Below are 21,262 nucleotides of genomic sequence, written 5' to 3'. Positions count from 1 at the left end.
ATCTTCATCTTTGAAACCTGACAGTATGTGTACTGTTCATATTAAGACCACCACTGTCTGAACACATATGTGGTTTGCTTTGTATTTGAGATGAGTTCAGTTTTGTATTTCAGTGTGCAAACAGCCAGTTTTTCAGAAGGTCACAGTAAAAGAAACAGTTTTAAGTTTAAATATTGCACAACTCTAGGGCACGTGGGAAACAATTCACAATTATACACACAGAATGAAACCAGATAGAAAAGAACATAAGATAAACTTTAATGAGCCGAGTTTAATCTTCAGACTTCTCAACTCTGACATCAGAGCACAAATATTTCACAGACTGAGGAACTAATGAACCCAAATACACATAAACTGTGTCTGTGCTTGCGTGTCTATAAACAAAAGGACGACTGAACAGTTACTCATGCCAAATTTTTTAACAGTTGCTACTGAATATGTTTGCCAGAGTGTATGTGTGTGTGTTTGTGGTTGTCTTGTGAGTTCAGTTGTGGCTTGATGCGTTTGGACCGGACTGGGCTGCTGCTATCCCATCAGACTGCGAGGATGGATCTGCAACAGAATCAGAAGATGTTAAGAAGACACAGTATACACAGAGTCAAACTACAAAAGCACAAATCAAACTTTCAATTTCACACTCACACATGCCATTGGGAGCTCCAGGATGTCGAGGGGCCATTGTTTGGGCATTTCCTCCACTGGGGATCATTCGGTTTGGCACAGCCTGGCCTAAAAAAAAAAAAGAGAGGTTAACGTTTCAAAGAAATTGCAGTTGGCAAGTACAAGTTCTGCTAAAATATAAACACATCAAACTAGGGGGGGGATTTAGTCTTTAACTCCCTGATTTGTAAGTGTGTCATGTTTCACTTCTGATCTGACCTGAGTGCGGCACCGTGTAGCCTGGCTGTCCCTGCTGCTCCCTCTGCTGGCGAACCTTCATCTCTGCTTGTTTCAGCTGCTCCGTGTGGAACGTCTGTCTCTCTGACAGGAGCTGCTGCCGCTGCTGCTCCAGCTGCACCACACACACACACACACACACACAAACACAGAGTCTTGATGATACATGCTAACTTCTTAAATATGTAACTGTAGCTTCTTGATGACAGGGTTACAAGGTCAAAGCAAAGAACAGACATTAGTAAAGTCTAATTTCAGTCCTTAGGTACTTATTTATTATCACCCTTTGAATGATCCCTCTAAACTTTTTTGAGAAACTGGGGGTTCAAAATGAATCCAACAAAAACTTGAGCCCTATACTATGTTCACCCACAGCCTCTTTCTCGCGGTCCATGATGGTTTCCAGCTCCTCAAAGTGCCTCAGCTTGATCTCCAGCTTCTTCATCTGTGTCTCCACTAGCAGAGCCACCAGGGACTTGATCTTCCTCTCTTCCACAGCCGCCAAGTGCTGCGCGTACAACGAGAAAAAGTCAGAAAGAAAAGAGACCAAGTGAACAGTGAAACTGTGTGTTAAGTACATTTGACAGATAGGAAGAAGGTAAAGACAAGGGAGGAAGAGGTGAGGAAGATAAGAGGTGAGAGGAGGGTAAATTAAATTGGATGTAACCAAGCGTGGCAAAGAAGGAGACAGAAAATAAATTGAAAGACTTCAAAGAGGCAAACAACTAAATCAATCATCAGCAACTAGAGGCTTGAAAATATTAATCAAACTGTGATTTTTTGGCAGTACAGTAATCAGTGCTCACACTGCTGTAGTTTTATAATATTGCTAGAATTTTCTTTTTCTAAGAGTCCACTGCCGTAATTGTAGACTTCGAATTCTGTTTGCCGTATGAAAAAACAAACAAAGAGGCAAACAACACATCCATAAGTCCACAGTCCAGATAACTCATCATTTATTGTGAGTGTAGCTTTGACAAGCACATAGGCTAAAATAAGGAAACCACAGCACAGTTAACTGCCTATCAGCACTTCTTAAGATTTCAGAAATGGCAGGACATGCCCCTAAAACTGATGATCACCTGTAGAGAAAATCAGTGCAAGAGCAACAAATGACTTCCTGACAACACAGCCCTGTTTACAGTTCACAAAGCCGACCAATTTAAAATCAGCTGTCGAAAATTGTTTAGAGGATCTTTTTCAGGTAATCTCCACCCCCAGTCTGACAGATATCACGGATGGACATCCTTGATGTGCAGAGCCAGGTCTTACAGTAATCTCTAAGATGGTGCCTGTGACAAAGCCTCTTGTTTAAACCCTTTCTTTGCTTTGTGTTCCTGTGATTGGCCCATCTTGAAGCAGAGGGGTGGGCTTACCTTGGCCTTCGTGGCAGCTGAGGCCAAAGCAGCTGCTGCTGCCGTGGCAACGGTGGCTTCCACTAGATCCTGCTCCATCACCCTCCCATCATCCCCATCTGCCTCCCGTGGCCCCACGCTTTCCTCGTCATCCCCCCTTCCTGGATTGGAGAAAGGTTTGCTTGAATGTAAACAACTATGGTGGCAAATACACAGAATGTACTTATAAATAAATCCTTATACATGATTACATACCATCACTCTCCTCTGTAAGTATATTGTCAGCATTTTCTCTTTTGACTCCTTCAACTTTAGCCCCAGTTGGTTCTATATTCAGCCCATCTGCCCTCAGAGGGACCTGAAAAAAAAACATAAAAACACACAGACACAGGAAAGTTAAGACTCAAAATCCACCAGTGGATTAGGTGAAAGTGTCTCTGATAAACAACTGCTTTTCACCTGATGGGAAGTGGAGTTTGACTCCGTTTTTTCTGTATCCATCAATTCTGAGGGACAGAGGGAGAAAGAAAAATGCACGCGTTGAGTAAAAAAAGTAAATATTGTTTCCTGATGTCAAAAGCATGTCAATCTTGTCTCAATCTCACCTGATTTTTCAGGCTGGTTGGATGTTTCAGAGGTCTTATCCCCTGACTCCTCCTGCGTTCTTGAAAATTCCTCTAAAAAAAAAAAACAATATTTAAGTGTACAAGATTTATACCATCTCCTGTACTTTTGTTTAACTACAAACAGAATTCCCTCTGTTCTCTCACCCAGAGCAGCTTTAGCTGCAGATGATGCTACCCGTGGGTCCACCACAGATGCAAGGAAGGCCACAGTGCTCATGACGGGGTTTTCTGATTGGCTGAAAGGCACAGGCTGGTACGCCAGCGGGCCGAGGGAGGCCGAAGAGTCTTCCAAGTAAGGGTCTTCAATCGGCAGCCGAAGGAAGTGAAGGATACACTCGTCCTGTGTTCTGGAGCCCACGTGTTCGGAGACTTTGTTCCAGTCGTCCCTGTAGACCTCTAAGGCCTGAGGGAGACACACAAGAAGAAGACGACGGGCAAGGCTGAGAATAAGTTCTAAAAATCCAAGGCTTTTAGGACAGATTTGCATAAATTTATCATAAAATATTCTCCTTTAGAAGCGGATGTGAGTCATACATACAATCAAAGATTTTCTTACCTCTAATAGCAAGAGCGTCTCTTGCTCTGTCCATTCCCTTCCTGCACTTGCTCCTTTAGTCTGAGACATGCCATTGGATTTAAGAGGACAGACTTTAAACACATTAATCATTGAAATGAGAGACTAGTTAAATGAACTAACAGAAAAAGTTACAGACAATGACAGAAATTACTGAATGGCACCTTTGGGTGTTTTTTGGCGTAGATGTCAGAGCGCAGACCAAAGTTTTGGCAGTCTGAAGGCTTCTCTCTGCTCTTTTCTGGGAAATACAACATGTGTTGTGAGGCTGAAACCTACAGAGGAGAGACTTTATCAGCATAAACATCAAATGTACAGTGAATGTTGAGTACTCTCTGGATGTGTCTGTGTTCTACCTGCAGAGGTTTGTGTTGTAGGGGGGCCAGCCCAGCCGGCGTGTCTGCCAGCACGTTAAAATGAGGGGTGGGTGGGGGTCCCATGGGGAGGGGTCGGCTCTCTGCATCCACCTGGTAGTTTATCAAACCCCACTGCTCCAAAAATGCATGAACCCTGAACACAAAAAGGATTTTTATTGTTAAAGTTATTTGCCTGTTTCAGCATGAAAAACTGCTTCCTCAGACGGAGACATGTGAATATCACAGACACACTAAACACCCTACTTACCATGTGTTCCTGCTCTGCATTTACAGATTAAATTCAATAATTGATTCCTATTCCACAACACCCACATGCTGCACTTTATTTAGCAAATGCAGCAGGCAACAACCCACACACTCAAGTCTACCTTATGAGAGCGCAGATGTCTCCAGTGAGGTTGCGCCTGCAGGATGTGGAGCTGAGGTATTCCTGTGGGTTCAGGCGGTACGTGTCGATCATGAAGTTACGGTATGCCAGGTAGCTGCAGTGCACAGGAAAGATCATTTAATAGTGCTGTCTTCAATCAAATGATGAGTCTGACTGTCTGCTGTACTCACATTTCTGGAGACTTGGACTTATTTTTTCCATTGAAGAATTCAGGCAAAGCTCGTTTCTCTATTGAGTGAATACTGAAATGCATGAACAAAGAGGTTTTTAGTGACTACACTTCTGAGTTATGTGGAGAAAGCTGTTTGGTTAGTGTAAGATATAAATTTACCTATTGTTATTGAACCACGATGTGTAGCTTGGTATTATGATGTGATGCGTCTGCTCAGGGATGCTTTCCTCTGCCTCTGACAGGCGAGGTATCTCTCTCCCCTCTTCATCTTCCTGGAAGTCCAGAAACACAAGTGGATTAAAAAAAACAATAAACAGAAATTACAACGTCTGAACTCTCATGCAGTTAAGCATTAAAAGTGAGGGGAAAAAAGGTGAATTTACCCTTCCTGGGAAATCGTCGTCCTGATCATCTGGAAACAAGAAATAGGAGGATGGTTAACATATGCTAACTTGTGCCTCAGCACTTGCTTTAACATTTGTTTACATACCCAAGTCTGCCATGGTCCCTCCTTTGACAGGAGTATTCTCACTGTCCTTCTTCAGGTTGACTAAAAGAGAGAATGACAGAATACAAGTTGAGGGAAGACATACTTTTAACAGATGGTTTCTCAATCCAAGTTTTTACCAAGACTTTACCGTTTTTAGGCAGAACAACCTCCTCCATGTTGGGAACAGGGGTAGGGTCCTCCATATCTTTGGTCAAATCCTCTTCTGGCTCTTCTTCCTGTTGTCCACGCCTTCTCCTGTTCACAGACACACATAGAAGAGCAATGATGATTCTACACACTTAACCCTTCAGAGCAAAGCATAGGAACTATGATTTATATATTCACTTTCAATTGGGGGTAGATTTGAAAGCAGATAAGTCGATCAAACTTTTTGCATATAAAATCTGGGGAGGTATGCTAGCATTTAACACACTCATCATCTCTCAGAGTGCTTTTTTGTTGCAGTGATGAGTTTTTAAAAATACACAATAAAGCACACATATCAAAAATCTTTATAGACAAGACCACAGTTATTTTCAGCACTTTGTATGTTGAAATAAATGTTATTTCATTGTGAAATCTGAAGGTATTTATATTCCTCTATTCTGAAGTTCCATCTCATTAAAACGATTTTCTTTTATTTCCAAATACACTTTTTATGGATGAACATGGTTTTGTACATAAAATGTGTTTTCAGACATGTGTTTTCATATCTCAAAAACCTTCAAGACTTCAACTAAACGTCCTGTGGTTCCAAAAGATATTTAGCATTTAAAAATTTGAGGGATCATGAATCACCCAGGACCGAAACATGAGAATAAATAAATGTTTATTTGTTGTTTCTCACCCCTTCTTTCCTTTCTTCCTGCTCTCAGTCTGGGGAGGAGATGGAGAGCGTCTTCTCTTTTTGGCAGGAGTGGCTTTGGATTCCTGCAGATAGAAAGGGACAAAAAGTGAAATTTCTCAGCTGAAAACAAAGGTCTCCTGATTCACTTGAGGTTAAACACAAGAACCTATAATCTGATTTACTTTTAAAAAATAGTTCCTATGTTCAAATTATTAACAGCTCCACACAAACCTGCTCATCTCTGAGGTGAATCCGCCTGCGGAGACTGACAGGTACATTCCTATCGTCCACGCAATAGTCCTCCTCATTCATCCATTCATTGAAAATGTCTGTATCCAGCACCCAGCCAGCATGGACCTAAAGCATAAAGAAAAAAACATTCAGATTTATGTGGTTCCTTCAGAAAGAGTTCAGCAGAGAAAAATATAGGTATCACTTTTGGAGTTGCCTACTGAGATTTTGACATAAAATAAAATAAATGCCTCTATTATGTTAGTAGTGCACTGTTTGGGACAGAAAGCTTTAAGTACCTTAGCTTCAACACAACATAAAGTGACCACTTTCATCAGATCTGGCTCTAGAGCAAACAAAGCTGGTCAACTGTTGCAAACCAAGTTGCCCTTTGGGAAAGTTAAGGATTTTCCTACCCAGTTCTAATCCAATCATTTTCATTTGCAAAAACTAAATGTATCGTTTGAACACAAGCAGCAATTTACTTTACTAAACAAAGTCCAGTTTGCTAATTTTCTTCTTTGGCTTTGATGGTGTTCTACTTAAATAGATGTCAGTTGAGAAAACAGCGCTTGACTGTTGTAAACCATTTGAAATGTGGATAAAGGGAGTGTGAGTGATGGGATTTTGATGCGTCTCCATGTCTCTTACACCTGTACTTGAAGCTATCACCTAAATACTGTTAGATGCTAAATGTTGGTCTAAACATGTCTGAAAGTCAAGATAACTCCAGCTGTGCAGCAAACAGGCTGGCACAGCAGATGATCCAATATTCAAATAACGTGTAAAGACTTGTGTCATTCTGCACAAATTTATCATAGTGGCTCAGTATAATAAATGCAACAGATGTGTGCTTTTAAAATAGAGTGGTATAATTGAAGATTGTTGCACTAACCCGCCAAGGCTTCTCTGAATGAGGTGGCTCTTCAACCTCTCCTTCAACATCACCTGAAGACAGCCAACTGTCATAACTGTCAAAAAAGTGCATAAAAAAATCACATTTATTTAGTGTTCTGTTTGTACATAAGCATTAATGTGTGTGTGTGAGAAAGAGCTGAAGCAATACCTGTCAGGGTGCATGCCCCAGTGTACCAAGACATGTTTGTCTTTCCGCATGACAGGACGCATCCATTCATCTACAAATAAACTTGCATGATGAGTGTATTTTAGGTTAATTGGACATTTTCAAAGTCTACACACTCATGTGTTAGTACTTTCTAAAACTGACCTTCGTCTTTTAAGGAGGGTGAGGGGTGGATGTGGTGACTGGCAAGTGTTCGATCCTCAGTGAGTGAACCCTGTGGAAGAACAAAGGCACTGAATCTGAATTTGCTTATGTTTTCTCACCATTAAAAATCTCCTCACCATTATTCCATCTTAAATTCAAAACTTTTTCTTTCACCACTTCACCTGGTGTTTTGTGATGATATCTGAAAGTCTGCTAGCCAGCTCCTGATCCAGCATAGGGTCCAGATACACCGCAGGAAAGGACATACAATTGTTCTGGGGAAAAAAGTTCCAAGTTAATTAATAGAAAATTTCTGATGGACTCATGTTTGTGCATTTAAATACTCCTCTTTCTCACCTGGATGAGTGCTCTTTCAATTGCACCAAACATCTCAACATTCCTTTCAGTTCTGGATGGATTCTGCAAGTCAAACCTCCGCCTGTAAAAGGAAGAAAAAGTAATGAGATACTATGGGGAATAATGTGGTGAACAGAAAAGGCATCAGTGAGTGCAACTCAGACCAAATCTAGTAACGAATTTGTTTTCAAGGAGAGGATTTTATAAAGGCACTTGGGCTTCTCTCCTCTTCTGTACAATTGTTTACCTTGGCTTGTATTTCTATAAGTGTTTCTTTTTTGTCATTGTGAACATCAATAAATATCAAATGTCAACTCACCAGCCTTGCTCTGCCTTGAACTTGTGGGCAGTACCAAGGATGTGGCAGAGTCCACCACCTGGCCGTAAGTCCAGGAAGCATTGTGCCTTCAGACAAAATATTTGTTATAATCACGTTTTGGAACAGTGGGTTGAAAATATGAGAAAAGGCTTGTCAAAAACACGCAAGAAGATAACTTACAGGAAGCTTGGTGAGAACGGGATTCACAGCTTGTCTACCAAAGGCTTCCTCTTGAAACTGGAGAAGCTGCAGGGTGACTGCAGCGAGAGCCTGACACGAAGGAGCGTCCACCAGCACATACTGATAACACAATAATTCAAAGATGATTGGGAGAATAACCCTTCACTTATGGAATTTGATGTACAATAAAGCAAGTGCATTTCTTCGACACTCTTTCAGACTGCAGCGTTTTATTTGTTTGGCTCTAAACCTAGTGCTCAGCTGCATGCACATCCTTATTAGTATAGTGAAGGCAGACTGCATATCTTTCACTTATCATGAAATCTTAAAGTGAAAACATTGAGCAGAGACGTTATGCAGCATGACCATTTGTTTACAGTCTGACACGGGACTTGCTAGTAGGGGGCGGCTAGCTTGTTAGCCAGCTATCTACCTTTTTGTAGTGCTTCCCGATCCACTGTCGCACCACCTCCAGCTGGGCTAAAGTCTCCAGGCTCTCCCAGAATCTGGCGGAAGGACTGCTGTCTTTTTTTCGGTTTGCCGATGTCAACGAGGGAGTCTGGCTTGTGCCTGGAATCCCGAGGTTTGTTCCTCCGGACATTTTAAGGATTATTTACTAACAGGAGAACAAAACTGGCTAGCCGCGCTCGCTAGCTTGTACGTTCTCGATTTTTCTCGCGAGACGCAGCATGGTAGTGATACTTCAGCATAAGGGTTTAGTATGAACTCATGTTTAATTGTCAGCTATTTCAGTGTAATTTTTTAAAAAGATAACTCGCATACTTATTCTCTATAAATGACGAACATTTCAAATTCACAATATTTGCTTCATTTATGAGAGATTTTATATATTTTTTTGACTAAATCAATCTATATTGATTTTATTCTGAAGGGCCAGAAAACAAGGAACTAACTACACATGAAAACAAAAGTGAAGTGACATTGGTACATATGATTTTCTTCGGAATGGTTTAGAACTTTCAAATTATACGTTTTCATGACTTGCCGATAGTTTATTTGTTGTAATGTAATGTAATGTAATGTAATGTAGTAATACATTTACGAGAGATAATTAAGATAGTTTTAATTTTGTCTAGTTTAATGTCAACAGCAGTGCATAAAGTATTATAGGAATGATTCCTGTCTCTTTTATAACAGCAAAATCTTGAAAACACCTCCTTTGAACAACTAGCAAGTTAACCATATCGCGCGGTACTGGAGCTCAAATACCTCTCTACTCCCATTTTCACCCAGGTCCCGAGATCTTATGGGTGTGCAGGGTCTAACCACCTACGTGGAGGGGAACAGACACTTCCTCCAAAATGTGAAATTTAGGGACAGTCGCCTGGTCATTGATGGCTGCAGCCTCTATTTCCGACTCTACTTCAACCACGGTTTGGACCAGCAGCATGGCGGGGACTATGATGCCTTTGCTTGCCTCCTCTCCCAGTTTCTGTCAGCCCTGGCAGCCTGTAACATTCAGCCGTTTGTGGTACTGGATGGGGGTAAGGATGCTTTATAATGTCTGTAACAATGTCAACTTCTGAAATTTACTGAAACTACCATTATTGTCATCAGAAGTCCTTTTTCAATTAACATAGTAAGCTGAGGCCCATTAAAACAAAAAAACAAAAAACAAAAAAAAACCCTAAACGAAGGTATAGATAGTGTTTTATGTAGTCAGTCAGCAACTGAACCAATGAACAACTTTCATCTAGTTTATTCTAGTCCACAGTGGTGGACGGCTGAATATCCATCAAAAGTACAAAGGACTTTTAGTCCCAGCTAGATGCTACATTTTTGCAAGTGGTCAGTGCTGTAAGTCATACCCCAAAATTTCCTCTTTTTTTGGAGGGTAATACTTCCCTTTAAGGGACTATTTTAGGGTAAGAAAAAAGTCCGAGCCCCTGAAACTTTATGTAGACCTTAGTCACTGCTGTGGAAAAATCATGCACTTCTCAAAGAGTCTCTTGGGAAAGTTCCTGCAGTGGAAACTGAGCCTAAGCTTTTTTGCAGTTTTTTTGCACTCCCACACTAATTTAATTTGTCCTTTTTCTTTTTTTTTTTTAATACAAGGTATTGACCCCAGTGGCAAGAAGTTTTCAACTCTGCGTCAGCGTCTGCAGTCCAAGATAAAAGAGGCAGACAGTCTCTCTCATGGCAGAAATGGCTCAGTCCTCCCCATTCTGACAAGGGATGTGTTTATTCAAGTCCTCATTCAGAATGGAGTCCCGCTGGTCCAGTGTCCAGCAGAGGCTGACTGGGAAATTGCGTGTTTGGCTCACCAGTGGAACTGCCCTGTTCTGACCAATGACAGTGATTTTTATATCTTTGACCTGCCAGGTGTGGGAAGCAATAAAATTTATTTCGTTTTACTTACCAACCCAATATGGCTTTAGTTTGCTGTAGATTCATTAACTGGTTATTTACTCTTTTTTAACTTAGGTGGTTACCTTCCTCTCAGTTCTTTCCAGTGGACCCACCTTAATGGTAAAGCCACTCAACGCTACATCTCAGCTCGGCGCTACACCACTAATTCACTGTGTCGCTTTTATAGGGGATTAAACAAGGATTTATTACCCCTATGTGCTGTACTGACTGGTAATGACTATGGCACTCCAAAAGATGCTGACCTTCTCCTAGCTGTGATAGACAGCAGAGCACCAGGGAGACACAGTAAAGGCAAGGCAATTGCTTCACGCATTGATGGCATTCTTCAATGGCTATCCACTTTTTCGAGTCCAGCAGAGGCTCTGGAGGAGGTGAGCAGGCTTGTGGGGGAAGACAGCAGAGATAGGGGTAGGAGCAGCAAGAGAGGTGGGCTCAGTTCACAGCTGTGGGAAGGGATGCAGGAGTACTCCCTCTCCCCTCAAAGCTCGTTGGCTCGCTGGTTCTCCAGTAATGCACCTCATGGAGGACTGCACTCTGGGCTGCCAGGGTGCCTGTCTCTGGCTGCAGCACGAGGTATGTTGCCTCCCTTGGTGGTGGATGTGCTGGTGATGCACAGGGTCCTTCTCATACCACAAGTGGAAAACAGCAAGCTAGCAAGCAGCCACTGCTGTGCCAAAGCCATACGCCAAGCTATGTATGGGATATTACTACAAACAGGAGATATGACGGTACAGGGACACATCAGCCAGGGTAGAGGAGGTGGTAGAGGTCAAGGGGGAAAGGTGAGGGGAGGTAGTCAGGTAGGTGGAGGTAGGGGTCAGCACAGTGGGAGCCTGGCAGCCAGTTCAACAGTAGCACAGGCTCAGGGTTCTGGATCCCTGGCTCATGTGGAGGAATATGACCGTCTTGAACTGAACTTGAAGAAAAACCAAGTTGAGCCACTCCCAACCAGGACCTCCATACACGTAGATACACTTGGTCAGGTAATTATTAAAAGAGGACCACAACATTTTTTTCGTAATTAAAAAGAAATTTGTGGTGATTTGGAAATGCAGCCATTTGAAAAAGAAAGTGTACAAACATCTTCTGGACAAAGTAGACTCAGTTTTACTAATTAATGCAAACAGTTTCAGTCAAACTTGGTAATACTTTGCCTTGTTTAAGATATGCAGGCCATTTTAATTTAGATACCTCACCCATTCTTTTTCTTCTTTCAATTCAGGCTCCAGCAGCAGTTTGTCTTTCTGTCCTGTTAGAAGTCCTGGGTACACAGGAGTCTGCCCTGGCCCCTGTTCCTATTCACCTCAGGCTAGCAGTAGCAGTGACAGGCTTCTGGCTACGTGAGGCGAAACCAACCCCCTCAAAGCCCCAGCTCCAGGCTCTTGTGTTGGGCTTGGTTTATGGAGAGCTGTCCTGGAACAACCAGCCTGGAGCTACCTACTACCAACATACAGGTTCGTTTTGTAACATATTATGGATTGACAAGTTTATAAATTACTTAAAAAACAAAAAGTGATATATCCTCAGTAATTTACAATCTGTTGCTTTTGTGGATCATCTTAGTCCCACAGCTTAACTGGGCTGCAGAGCACCATGTGTGGGTGGGTTTGGATCGACTGCGTGTGAGGCCCGGAGAGAGACGAGGCCTGGATGTTGGTGCAGCTCACAGTTTTAGCCAGTGGCAGGCCTGCCTCTGGAGTGCACTGGGTCTCAATCAGCTATTGCTGCTGCCGCTGCCTGAGCCTCACCTTTCATGGTAAGGACATGAAGTTAGGGAATAGTTTGGTGTGATATGGTGCAAAAAAACAAAAAACAAAACTGTTTTTCAGCATTTTTCTGTCTTTGATTATGTCACAGGTTGTTCAGTGGTACCTTGGTGCACGGCCTCCTCCGATTCCTAAAAGGTGGCCATGCTCCTGAGTCTCTCCTCACTGGTGGTTTCTTATCCGGACAACTCTACTCTTGCCTGCTAGACGCTGTGAGGAACTGCGGCTCCAAAATGAATCCCCCCTCTTCGTCCGGAGGGAGGCGGGGTAGAGGCAGAGGTGGAGGTGGCGGTGGAGGCAGAGGTGGAGGCCGAGGAAGGAGAGGAAGAGGACGAGGGGGTGGAAGAGGGGCATCAGGTGTGGGAAGAGGGATTGAGGAGGTCAACAACAGGTTCGCTCTTCTGATGAGTGAGGAAGAGTTTGATGATGATTGAGGAAGAGAAAAATAAATTTGCTATGGGTCCAAATGAAGAACATTCCTGTGTTTGATGAAAACACTCAGGGAATGCCTTAAACCATTGTTATAAAGTAAAAAACTGCACTTCTCTAAGTGTAGCAAAGAGCTTTTTGAGAATATATTGCACTAATCTTGCCTTCTTCAACCTTTAATGAATCAAGTATCATTATACATGCATCAGTATTTCAAGCAGACTCTTGACCCAGCAGATAGCAGATTTATACAGCTTTTATTCAAAAACATGACTGTAACAAAAGCAGCTGTTTCTGCCTGATGGTTTAATTCAGCCAACAATTGTTTCATCATCTGTTGACTTAAAGTTGTTTGGCAGCTATTGTCATTCTTAAGAAAAACACCTATGATATCTTCTGACATTGTATTTTAAATGAAATGAATTTGGTGCTCAAGCTTAACCCTTTTTATAATAAAAAAAATCTAAATCATGAATGTGTTTTTTATTACTACTTATTTGACGAGTTGACTTTTAACCACAAAAAGCTTAGGATAAAGTGCTCACAAGCCTTTAGTTACAGGACAGTACAATAAAAACACTTCTAATAACTGTACATACAACAAAAAAGATTCAACAATAAATAGAAGAAATATATCCAAAGTCTGTAACAGTAAATATTTAACATGCTTCAAAAAAATACAAAAGTCTATTTTAAAAAAAAAATCAAGTCTCTGCATCAGTCCATCTTTTCCTGATTACTTAATTCTGAAGATTCATCCCAAACAACAATCTTTACTCCAAGTCTTTTAGCCAACTTTAACAACAATTAAGGATAGTTTTCCACTGGCACTTCAACAACAGGACCAACAACTGTGGTGAAAAAGTTGAAAAGAAATGTAACTTCAGGAAACATTTAAGGAACAAACCTATTTGCTGTCTAAGTAGCTATAAGGGTATTTCAAGTTCAGCCCTAAATGGTGTAAATCAGGTTCAAAGTCCACTGAAGCCTAATGAAGAAGCTTTCACAACCAACGGCAGAATACACAAAAGCAAAATCCCAGTAAATCTCCCGCCTGTTCTATGAGGATGAGGAGGTTGAGGCAGATGCAGGGGCAGGCGAGACAGCGGGTGCAGGTTGCGACTGAGAGTCTATCAGATCCATATCTTCGTCTTCGTTCACTCCACATGTGTCGACCACACAGATCAGGCAGCTGGTGACGGGGAATGCTCGCACTTTGCTGCAAGTCACCCACCTAGAAGCACATACAAGACTTATTTATAAACAGTGATAAACAGGAAAAGATATGAAAGTGTGTAGAAACTGTTTGGTAGCTGAACTGGGGGTTTATTAAACTAACATCTCATAGTCTTAGAGCCTCTCAACAATTATGAGATATTATTTGCTTCTTCATCCAATGAAAGTGAAAGTGGGTAAAATTGCAAGTATTTATGTGAACAACCAACAGGGGAGATGTCAAACTTGTCTATTCATTTTATTTTCAGACATTAGAACCAACCTGTCAGTCTCAGTGTGGTACTCCAGTACGTGGCCAAGTCGCCCCACACCTTGGAATCCTGCCAGTACGTAGATGACATCAGCAACAGCTGCACATTTTACAGTTACACCTCGCCATGGCATGGGTGAAGCAGCACGCCACTCATTGGTCGCAATGTCGTAGTACTCCACCGAGTCCAGTCCACCTACGAAAAAAAAGGCTCAGTAATGTATAATCTTATATTTTCACAGGCTGATCCATTTGAAGTCAATTTAGTGTTTTTTTTGCAGGCATTTATTATTACTGTACCTATAGCCCCCTGCCCTCCAACTGCATAGATCCTGTTGTTGACCACCGCTAGTCCATGGTTCTTTCTGGCCTCTCTCATTCCATTCAGCTCCCTCCATCTGAGATAAGGCAGACAGACATATTTACATTTTTCTGTATTCCTTTCCACTATTTTAAACAGTAACACAGTAACAAGAGAGCAGCAAAGTTTGCTCAGCCCACTCTGCACAGTTCAATGCTCTAAGTGTGTAACTCACTGTGAAGTGCTGGGATCATAAACCTCACAGTTGTTGAGGATTCTACCAGACACATTGTTGCCCACTGTTCCTCCACAGACGTAGATAAGCCCATTGGCCTCCACTGAGCCGTGGCTACAGCGAGCCATCAGCATGCTTGCTTTCACCTGCCATGACTCTGTCCTGGTATCGTAGCATTCAAAAAGGTTGAGGGCGGAGCTGCCTGCAGACAGAACAAAATGTTGTTACCAGGTGTTGAATCTATCACGGCATCATCAATTTAACCCTTCTCTACTTTTCTGAACTCACCCACTTCAGACCCCCCGGATGTATAGATCTTTCCCTGTGAGGCGCAGGCTGCCAGGCTGTCTCGAGGTGTAGGCGGGCCCAGCTTGGAGTACCAGCTGTCCTTCAGGACGTTGTAGCAGTCCATGCGCTTGATGGGGAAGAGCTGTGAGCCACCCAGGATGTAGACCACGTTGTCCCAGAAGACGGCAGTGGCATCGCGGCGCTTCTCAAAGGGGCAGCGAATGTCTGTCCAGCTGGAGTCCTGCATGAGAAAACAGACAATAACTTCAACACTTGAAGGAGTGAGTTTAACAGACCAAACTATACAAAAGTTAAGGTACAGTATTTGTTTCTACAACTGATCTGGTCTGTATAAATGCAAAGGACAAATATTTTTTTGCAAAGTGAAACAAAGCGATTTTGAAATCTAAAAAAGTGTATTTCAAACAATTTATGTGGAAAAAATAAGCCACTTGTGTGACTAAAATGAGCTCTACATGTGGAGCCTGCTACCTTGGGGTTAAAATAGCGGCATGACTGAGGCTGGGAGCCACCAAACAAAGCGATACGGTAGTCGTGCTTCTTGCGTCGTGGTCGGCTGCTTTCGCCCAGATCCTCACGATCCTCCAGAGACAGCAGATGATATCGCATCCCACCTGGGACAAAGGCACAGACCGTTTTATTTTTGTCCTGTGCGTGTGTGTGATGATGCCAAATAAGCAGACTTAAGCACTAAAGCAGTCTTAGATCAACTGTCTCTCATGAATCTGGATCATTTGTAATATAAAATGACACATATCAGATGTGAAATAACTGAAGAGAACAAACCAGGGTCAGAGAGCAATTAGGTTAGAGATGATTTGTGACTCCTGTTTACAAGAGCCCAAAACAAAATTGAATCTTACGCCTTACAAAAACAAATACTGTTGTTAAAACACAGTTAAGCCAACAGCTACTGCACCATAAATGTTCTGAACGTTTTACACATTAACAACTGTGTCTTAATTTATCATGTTTTTTGTGCACCTTCTAACTGATTCAATATTTGGTTGTATGTGTTTCATTCTCTCCCACTCACCGATAACCATCTTGAGGCATTGTGGGTTATCCTGGATTAGTGGCTCAGCCTGCACCGTCTTGGAGAGGAAGGTTTTTGACACCAGTGGAAATCGAACACACCCCAATACCTCCACCATGTATTGTTGCCTGTTACACACGTCATACTTCAGCCATCGCACTGCTGCATCATAAATCTGAAACAAAACACAACAATGCAACATTTGGTTGCAGGCTACATAGGGACAGTCTTATTAAGCTCTCATCCAACTTTTTTCTAATAGGATGAATTCTCATAAATTTGCCCTCTTTTTGTAACAACCATAAACCAAAGTGTCTTTTTAATCCAGACAATGGCTGTGAAACCTTCTTAAAGAGATATCGCTGTCAAAGAATGTGTACCTGGGCCTCAGCCCGGACAGTGAGTTTGTCCCGATGCAGCAGGTGAGTGAGCTGTGTGACATCTAGCTGTAGGAACTCATCCAGTTTGTAGACTTCAGTGAAGTGAAGCTGGAAGAAGTCCTCTGCTGCTGCCTTTAGCTCTGGACAGTCCATACAGTCTGCCAAGGCAGAAATACCTGCAGTAAAACAGGACATGGATTATTTTGTCTCCACTGTGACTGGTAGTTCAACCCTAACATATACTAAAGTCAGATCATGAGTAACATCATGGGAAGCAATACTAATCATTTTCTGGATTCACGTTCTTACCGAGGCAGTTTGTTGCATCGATTTGTCCTTTGAGGAACTCCACACACATTTTCTTTACAGGCTCTATCTGATACTGGTTGGCTGCATCCAGCAATGACTGAACATTGCTACTGTTCACTGAAATCCTATCAAAAATCACAGACAAACCAACACAAACATATGAGACAACATCTGGTGACAGTTGGAGAGCTACTTTTCAAGTTGAAACTGTCCCTAATTAAGTCAACTCCTTTATTTTCTTAAAAGATTTCATACCGAGCTGTGTAGATGAATTCAATCAGCAGCTCGATGATCTCAGGCTCAGCACTCCTGAGCTCCACCTCATGGGACACTGACTCCATCATCCTGGCTGAAGGAAAGAAAAGAAAGAATTGAGAATTGGATTGAGAAAATGTATCATACTTGTTCTGTTATGTTTCACGATAGTCTGGGCTGTATGTCATTTTTAACAACAAATAATTAGAAACGTTAAGATTAGATTTAATCACATCAAACCCTGGTGTGTGACCAAACTTTTCCATTTGTGCGTGTAGCTTTACAGGTGATATGTTTGGGAGAGAATGCAGCATATTTTCACAGAAATAAATGATTTATCTTGTCATTTTCAGTCTCAATCTTTCCAGCTTTAACTATTTCTACACAATTTGATAGCTCAAAGGAATCTACTTTTCCCCTGACGCATACATCCATGAGCTCTCAAGTAACAAAAGGACTCAGTTTGTCACTCTTCACCCATAATAATCAGGGTAAAATTTCTTTCTACTGAAACTTCTTGAGAAAACAATCTCATCTGCCTGTCCTGTCCATGATCATATGTCTCAGTGTGCACACTTACTTGTGAACATGAGGCTGAAGAAGTGGCTGGCAGCTGCCAACACAACTCTGTGTGCAGAAAAGTGTTTCCCCTGAACCACCAGGGTCACATCACAGAGAGTACCCTAACAGAGACACACAAGAACAGGATGAAACATTACAAACCCAGTCCCAGAACACATCCTTATCCTCCAGTGTTGTGTGTCTCCCTCCTACATGTACACACACCTGTTTCCTCAGGTTGTTCATGACTCCCATGATGCTCGACAGCTGTCTGTACTCCTCTTTGTTGGCACATTTCCTCTCGCTCTTCTTTTTGGAGCTTGACGCCTTCTCTGGAGAGGCCACTCCTGTCATATCGGCCTGAATGCTGTAACCAGTCCAGTCAAATCAAACTACAGCACTTCTGGCAGCAGTGTGTGCAGATGATGTCTCTTTGTGATGATTTAACCACAGCAGCTACTTTGCTTGATAGCTCCCAGGAATCTAAAAAGCCGCTTATCTAACAAGAGTTTCTTCTGATACGGTCGTTGGAGGAAAAGTAAAGACAGAAACGCTGTCAAATGTAAAGACTGGGAAGAATGTGCTAACGTTAAATGTGTTGTATGCTACAATAACTTAGCTTTGTGTATTTTCCTTCTTCTTCTACGCTTTTTTTTACGTGCTTTAACAGTCGCGTTCGCCACCTATCGATAGAAATAGTGCACTATACTTAAACCTGTATTTAAAATCGATTTATCTGTAACATAGTTGTTAATGTCTACAAAATAATACTTAGTAATTTACACGACACTCGCTCCCGCGTAGTTTATCAATTCAGATAGCAGTTACCAGTTCATAAAGTACTGCCAATATATTTAATTGCAACCTCTAGAACAGCAGCGATTTTTTTTCTTAGAAGCTCACCTGTAGGCGCACCTGTCTGCTTCGTCCATACCTGAGCAGTGATTCAGAGGAAAACCAGGAAGAAAAGTTTCTGAGTCGTCTCATGACCCTGACGTCATGTGGAATGCGGACTACATACAGATGCATTGTCAGGAGTAATTGACCTGAAAACAAGCCCAGGGACACACAAGCTGCAGAAAATGCTCCGTTTTCTCTGCTGCTGCTGCTTCTCAGATGACATCTCCGGCGACGAGGTATTTATATGATAACACTGTAAAGTTTTATTTGAAGTAAGTTATGAAGGGGTGGCTACAGTCAGGACGAAAACGTATGTTGCTGCTTTGCTGTGGTGAGATAACTGGCCATGACATTACTGCTGGTCCATTGGACTGATGACTAGTTAAGCCGTAATCGCAGCATGAAGTGTATTTTTCTGGAGTCTGACACGACAGAAGCAGTATCCAAATCATTGTAGTTTTTGTGTCACAGAAAGTGTATCAAAATGCAAAACTTTGAGCTACAATAAGTTTTTCTAATATTAATGAGAAAAAAAACAAGACAATATTGTTTTGAATAAGGAACATGAACACTTGTGTTTATTATATAGACCCAACACACCCTTCAGTGATGTAGGCCTTATAAATGCTTTATGCCTTTAGAGATAAGTAATGGAAACAATTTTTGTCCTACAGAGGCAGCCTCTCCTTCGGCCAGGACCACATGACCTGGATGGACCAGGATCAGCAAGGCAGACCCGGCCAGCAAACAGTGGTATATCAAACTCCATATGAATTTCTACATCTCTGTCTCTCTGACCTATACACTTTAGATTTTTACTGACAAACTAAGGATAAACTCTCTCTCTCTCTCTCTCTCTCTCTCTCTCTCTCTCTCTCTCTCTGTGTGTGTGTGTGTGTGTTTGTGTGTGTGTGTATGTTTGTGCTCTTTGTGTAATGCTTTGTTTTCATCCATAGATTCACAGACTGTGAAGCGGATTGGCAGGCTGGTGATGCGGCGGGTGGGTGTACCAGAGTTAGACCAGAGGTTTTCCGACATGGCTGAGACCTTCAATGAACAGCAGCAGCGCTATGAGGCCATGATCCGACACATCAGAAACCTGCGACAGACCTACGGCTGCAACCATGATGAAAGCCTGGCTTTAACAGAGTGTTTGGGGAGGATCCGAGTGGAGCACGGTAATGACACACCCTGGGTTCCCTGCCAGGGCAAGAAATGTATTGGACAGTATTGCTGATTTGCACCCCCTCAATTGATTCCTGTTTTCCTCTCTATGTTTCTCCACTTCCAGAGGCCAAGCATAGGGTCTTCTTAAAGATTAAGGGCTATGACTTTTCCCTTGATGTGGCTCCTAAGGGATCAAAGGGAGAGATGGAAGAAGAACCAATGCCACCACATCTACGTTTGGCTCAAGATGAAGTAAAGGGTACTTCTGAGAATGCCAAAGCTGCCATCTCAAAGGGTACAGCACTTCAGGAGATGATTGGTTGGTTACTCCGTTGCAAGGATCAGATGGCAGAGCAAGTCAAGGGAGCTTCAGGAACCTACCAGGAGGAGGGAAGACTGATGGAGAACTTGGAGGAGAACATTAAGGAAGTGAGGAGGGCGAAGGAGCTGTCGCTGGGATATAAACAACAGGCTGGGGAAGTTCTCACAGAGGCTGCACGGATAGCAGGGGCGTATCTGTAGTGCATCAATCATTTAGATGTTTTCTTAAAATTCAACATTTTAAGCACACATGCACATGCAACAGACATCAGTAAAAGTCACCCTATCTTAGAATGTTCCAAAATATTGACAGCAACATGCAAAACTTCATAAACATATTGAAATGTACCAAGCAAATACTCAACTTTGCGGGTCATTTTAGCTCTTCGCGCAACCACAATATCATGTAGACTTGTGTTATAACTGCTTTTTAAATGTTCCATTAAACATTTATTTTATGTTTGAACACTTAAAATATATATGAGAGACCTTCAGAATTGATGTGGTTTTACTAACTATCACTAGGGGGCAATGCAGACTCACTATGGTAACTGCTTCTTTTTCCATAAAGATGTATTCTGTTCTGTCAAGTTGCACTAGATGGAAAAAAGATTGTGAATCATATAAACAGCTATCAAAAAAGTATGAATGTCCATTTTTGTGAGTACAACAGTGCAATATGATGTGCGTCTTATATGGAATTCAACAAGATGAAGTTTTATGTACCTTGATGGTTCTGCAGGGTTAAGTCAGTGTGTTGTTTTTAATTCAGAGGGATTGCATTTGCTCTTTATCATTTTCCACATTTATTAACAGATTGAATGTGCAGCTTTCCATGAGCCATCACCGTGAAAACAAACATTGCCATATGCCATCTTGATAATTAATTTCAGAAAATCCTTTGTTTGAAAGGTTATTATCAAGTGGTCATGCATTATTTATCTGAGAGGGACAGTTTTAGCAACCTCTTTTGCCTCAAGCTTTACAGATTAATTTTTTCAGGAAGTGGGCTATGTATGATGAGTAAAAATCCGTACACTATTTTTCAATATTTTCATAATTTTCTTGTGGAATAAAACGCATAAAACTAAGAAATTAAATCAAAAGTACTCAGTTAACATATTATTGAGTCCTTTTAGTTCGATTAGATTAAGTACTAGTGGGACAAGATTGCTTTTAGCATAATTACATATCCACAATACCAAAAGAGTGTAATTTAACAAAAGGAGTCACTATAAATGACTTACTCCATTAACGAAAAGATAAATCTTACAGTTGCTCTTAAAATGTTTCAATTAACCAGTTAGAAAAATGACTTATTGATGTGATTCATCAGTAACAGATCAACCTGCTGTCAAAGAGCACAGACTGACAG

General features: G+C 41.8%; 4 protein-coding genes across 5 annotated transcripts; 2 read left to right on the top strand and 2 right to left on the bottom strand.

Annotated features, from left to right (window-relative positions):
- Window positions 1–251: 251 nt before the first annotated feature.
- On the bottom strand, window positions 252–8,716 carry smarcc1b (SWI/SNF related BAF chromatin remodeling complex subunit C1b). Its single transcript, XM_074686173.1, has 28 exons — window positions 8,475–8,716; window positions 8,042–8,161; window positions 7,862–7,947; window positions 7,543–7,624; window positions 7,368–7,460; window positions 7,186–7,255; window positions 7,024–7,093; window positions 6,853–6,928; window positions 5,958–6,083; window positions 5,727–5,809; window positions 5,028–5,134; window positions 4,880–4,939; window positions 4,773–4,801; window positions 4,549–4,661; window positions 4,388–4,459; window positions 4,198–4,311; window positions 3,809–3,962; window positions 3,617–3,727; window positions 3,435–3,494; window positions 3,023–3,281; window positions 2,858–2,929; window positions 2,712–2,758; window positions 2,508–2,610; window positions 2,274–2,413; window positions 1,271–1,405; window positions 880–1,012; window positions 643–729; window positions 252–552 (listed from the first exon to the last, which is right to left on the bottom strand). The coding sequence occupies exons 1-28, from the start codon at window positions 8,640–8,642 to the stop codon at window positions 485–487; spliced, it is 2,838 nt and encodes a 945-aa protein (XP_074542274.1). The 5' UTR covers window positions 8,643–8,716; the 3' UTR covers window positions 252–484.
- aste1b (asteroid homolog 1b) lies at window positions 8,498–13,102 on the top strand. Of its 2 annotated transcripts, none has more exons than XM_074686175.1 (7): window positions 8,498–8,624; window positions 9,296–9,546; window positions 10,118–10,384; window positions 10,487–11,415; window positions 11,655–11,886; window positions 11,996–12,188; window positions 12,290–13,102. In XM_074686175.1, the coding sequence occupies exons 2-7, from the start codon at window positions 9,309–9,311 to the stop codon at window positions 12,630–12,632; spliced, it is 2,202 nt and encodes a 733-aa protein (XP_074542276.1). In that variant the 5' UTR covers window positions 8,498–8,624; window positions 9,296–9,308; the 3' UTR covers window positions 12,633–13,102. The 2 variants fall into 2 exon arrangements, with proteins under 2 accessions (XP_074542276.1, XP_074542275.1); XM_074686174.1 differs by lacking the exon at window positions 8,498–8,624 and adding an exon at window positions 8,937–8,986.
- klhl7 (kelch-like family member 7) lies at window positions 13,069–18,180 on the bottom strand. The gene is made up of 12 exons (XM_074686176.1): window positions 17,725–18,180; window positions 17,519–17,621; window positions 16,939–17,032; window positions 16,684–16,808; window positions 16,375–16,550; window positions 15,995–16,169; window positions 15,430–15,572; window positions 14,938–15,178; window positions 14,650–14,851; window positions 14,414–14,511; window positions 14,126–14,309; window positions 13,069–13,861 (listed from the first exon to the last, which is right to left on the bottom strand). Exons 1-12 carry the CDS (start codon window positions 17,851–17,853, stop codon window positions 13,687–13,689), a joined length of 1,845 nt encoding a protein of 614 aa, XP_074542277.1. The 5' UTR covers window positions 17,854–18,180; the 3' UTR covers window positions 13,069–13,686.
- A 341-nt stretch (window positions 18,181–18,521) lies between these two features.
- LOC141802618 (uncharacterized) lies at window positions 18,522–20,510 on the top strand. Its single transcript, XM_074686177.1, has 4 exons — window positions 18,522–18,635; window positions 19,074–19,152; window positions 19,356–19,577; window positions 19,691–20,510. Exons 1-4 carry the CDS (start codon window positions 18,582–18,584, stop codon window positions 20,086–20,088), a joined length of 753 nt encoding a protein of 250 aa, XP_074542278.1. The 5' UTR covers window positions 18,522–18,581; the 3' UTR covers window positions 20,089–20,510.
- Window positions 20,511–21,262: the final 752 nt, after the last annotated feature.

The sequence above is a fragment of the Halichoeres trimaculatus genome, unplaced genomic scaffold (genome assembly GCF_033239565.1).
Source record: "Halichoeres trimaculatus isolate MK-OKI-2021-1 unplaced genomic scaffold, fHalTri1.1 fHalTri1_scaffold_14, whole genome shotgun sequence".
Lineage (NCBI taxonomy): Eukaryota > Metazoa > Chordata > Actinopteri > Labriformes > Labridae > Halichoeres > Halichoeres trimaculatus.
This window is presented reverse-complemented; position numbering and strand designations above follow the sequence as displayed.

Coding starts and splice junctions, on each gene's coding strand:
- smarcc1b (XM_074686173.1), bottom strand. CDS start 8,642: ATGTCCGGAGGAACAAACCTCGGGATTCCAGGCACAAGCCAGACTCCC. Junction 7,461..7,542: donor TTGAAAGAGCACTCATCCAG/GTGAGAAAGAGG, acceptor TTTTTTCCCCAG/AACAATTGTATGTCCTTTCC. Junction 2,611..2,711: donor CAAACTCCACTTCCCATCAG/GTGAAAAGCAGT, acceptor TTTTTTTTTCAG/GTCCCTCTGAGGGCAGATGG.
- aste1b (XM_074686175.1), top strand. CDS start 9,309: ATGGGTGTGCAGGGTCTAACCACCTACGTGGAGGGGAACAGACACTTC. Junction 11,416..11,654: donor ACGTAGATACACTTGGTCAG/GTAATTATTAAA, acceptor CTTTCAATTCAG/GCTCCAGCAGCAGTTTGTCT. Junction 11,887..11,995: donor TACCTACTACCAACATACAG/GTTCGTTTTGTA, acceptor GGATCATCTTAG/TCCCACAGCTTAACTGGGCT.
- klhl7 (XM_074686176.1), bottom strand. CDS start 17,853: ATGACAGGAGTGGCCTCTCCAGAGAAGGCGTCAAGCTCCAAAAAGAAG. Junction 16,551..16,683: donor CGATGCAACAAACTGCCTCG/GTAAGAACGTGA, acceptor GTTTTACTGCAG/GTATTTCTGCCTTGGCAGAC. Junction 15,573..15,994: donor ATGCCTCAAGATGGTTATCG/GTGAGTGGGAGA, acceptor CCTTTGTCCCAG/GTGGGATGCGATATCATCTG.
- LOC141802618 (XM_074686177.1), top strand. CDS start 18,582: ATGCTCCGTTTTCTCTGCTGCTGCTGCTTCTCAGATGACATCTCCGGC. Junction 18,636..19,073: donor ATGACATCTCCGGCGACGAG/GTATTTATATGA, acceptor TTTGTCCTACAG/AGGCAGCCTCTCCTTCGGCC. Junction 19,578..19,690: donor GAGGATCCGAGTGGAGCACG/GTAATGACACAC, acceptor CTCCACTTCCAG/AGGCCAAGCATAGGGTCTTC.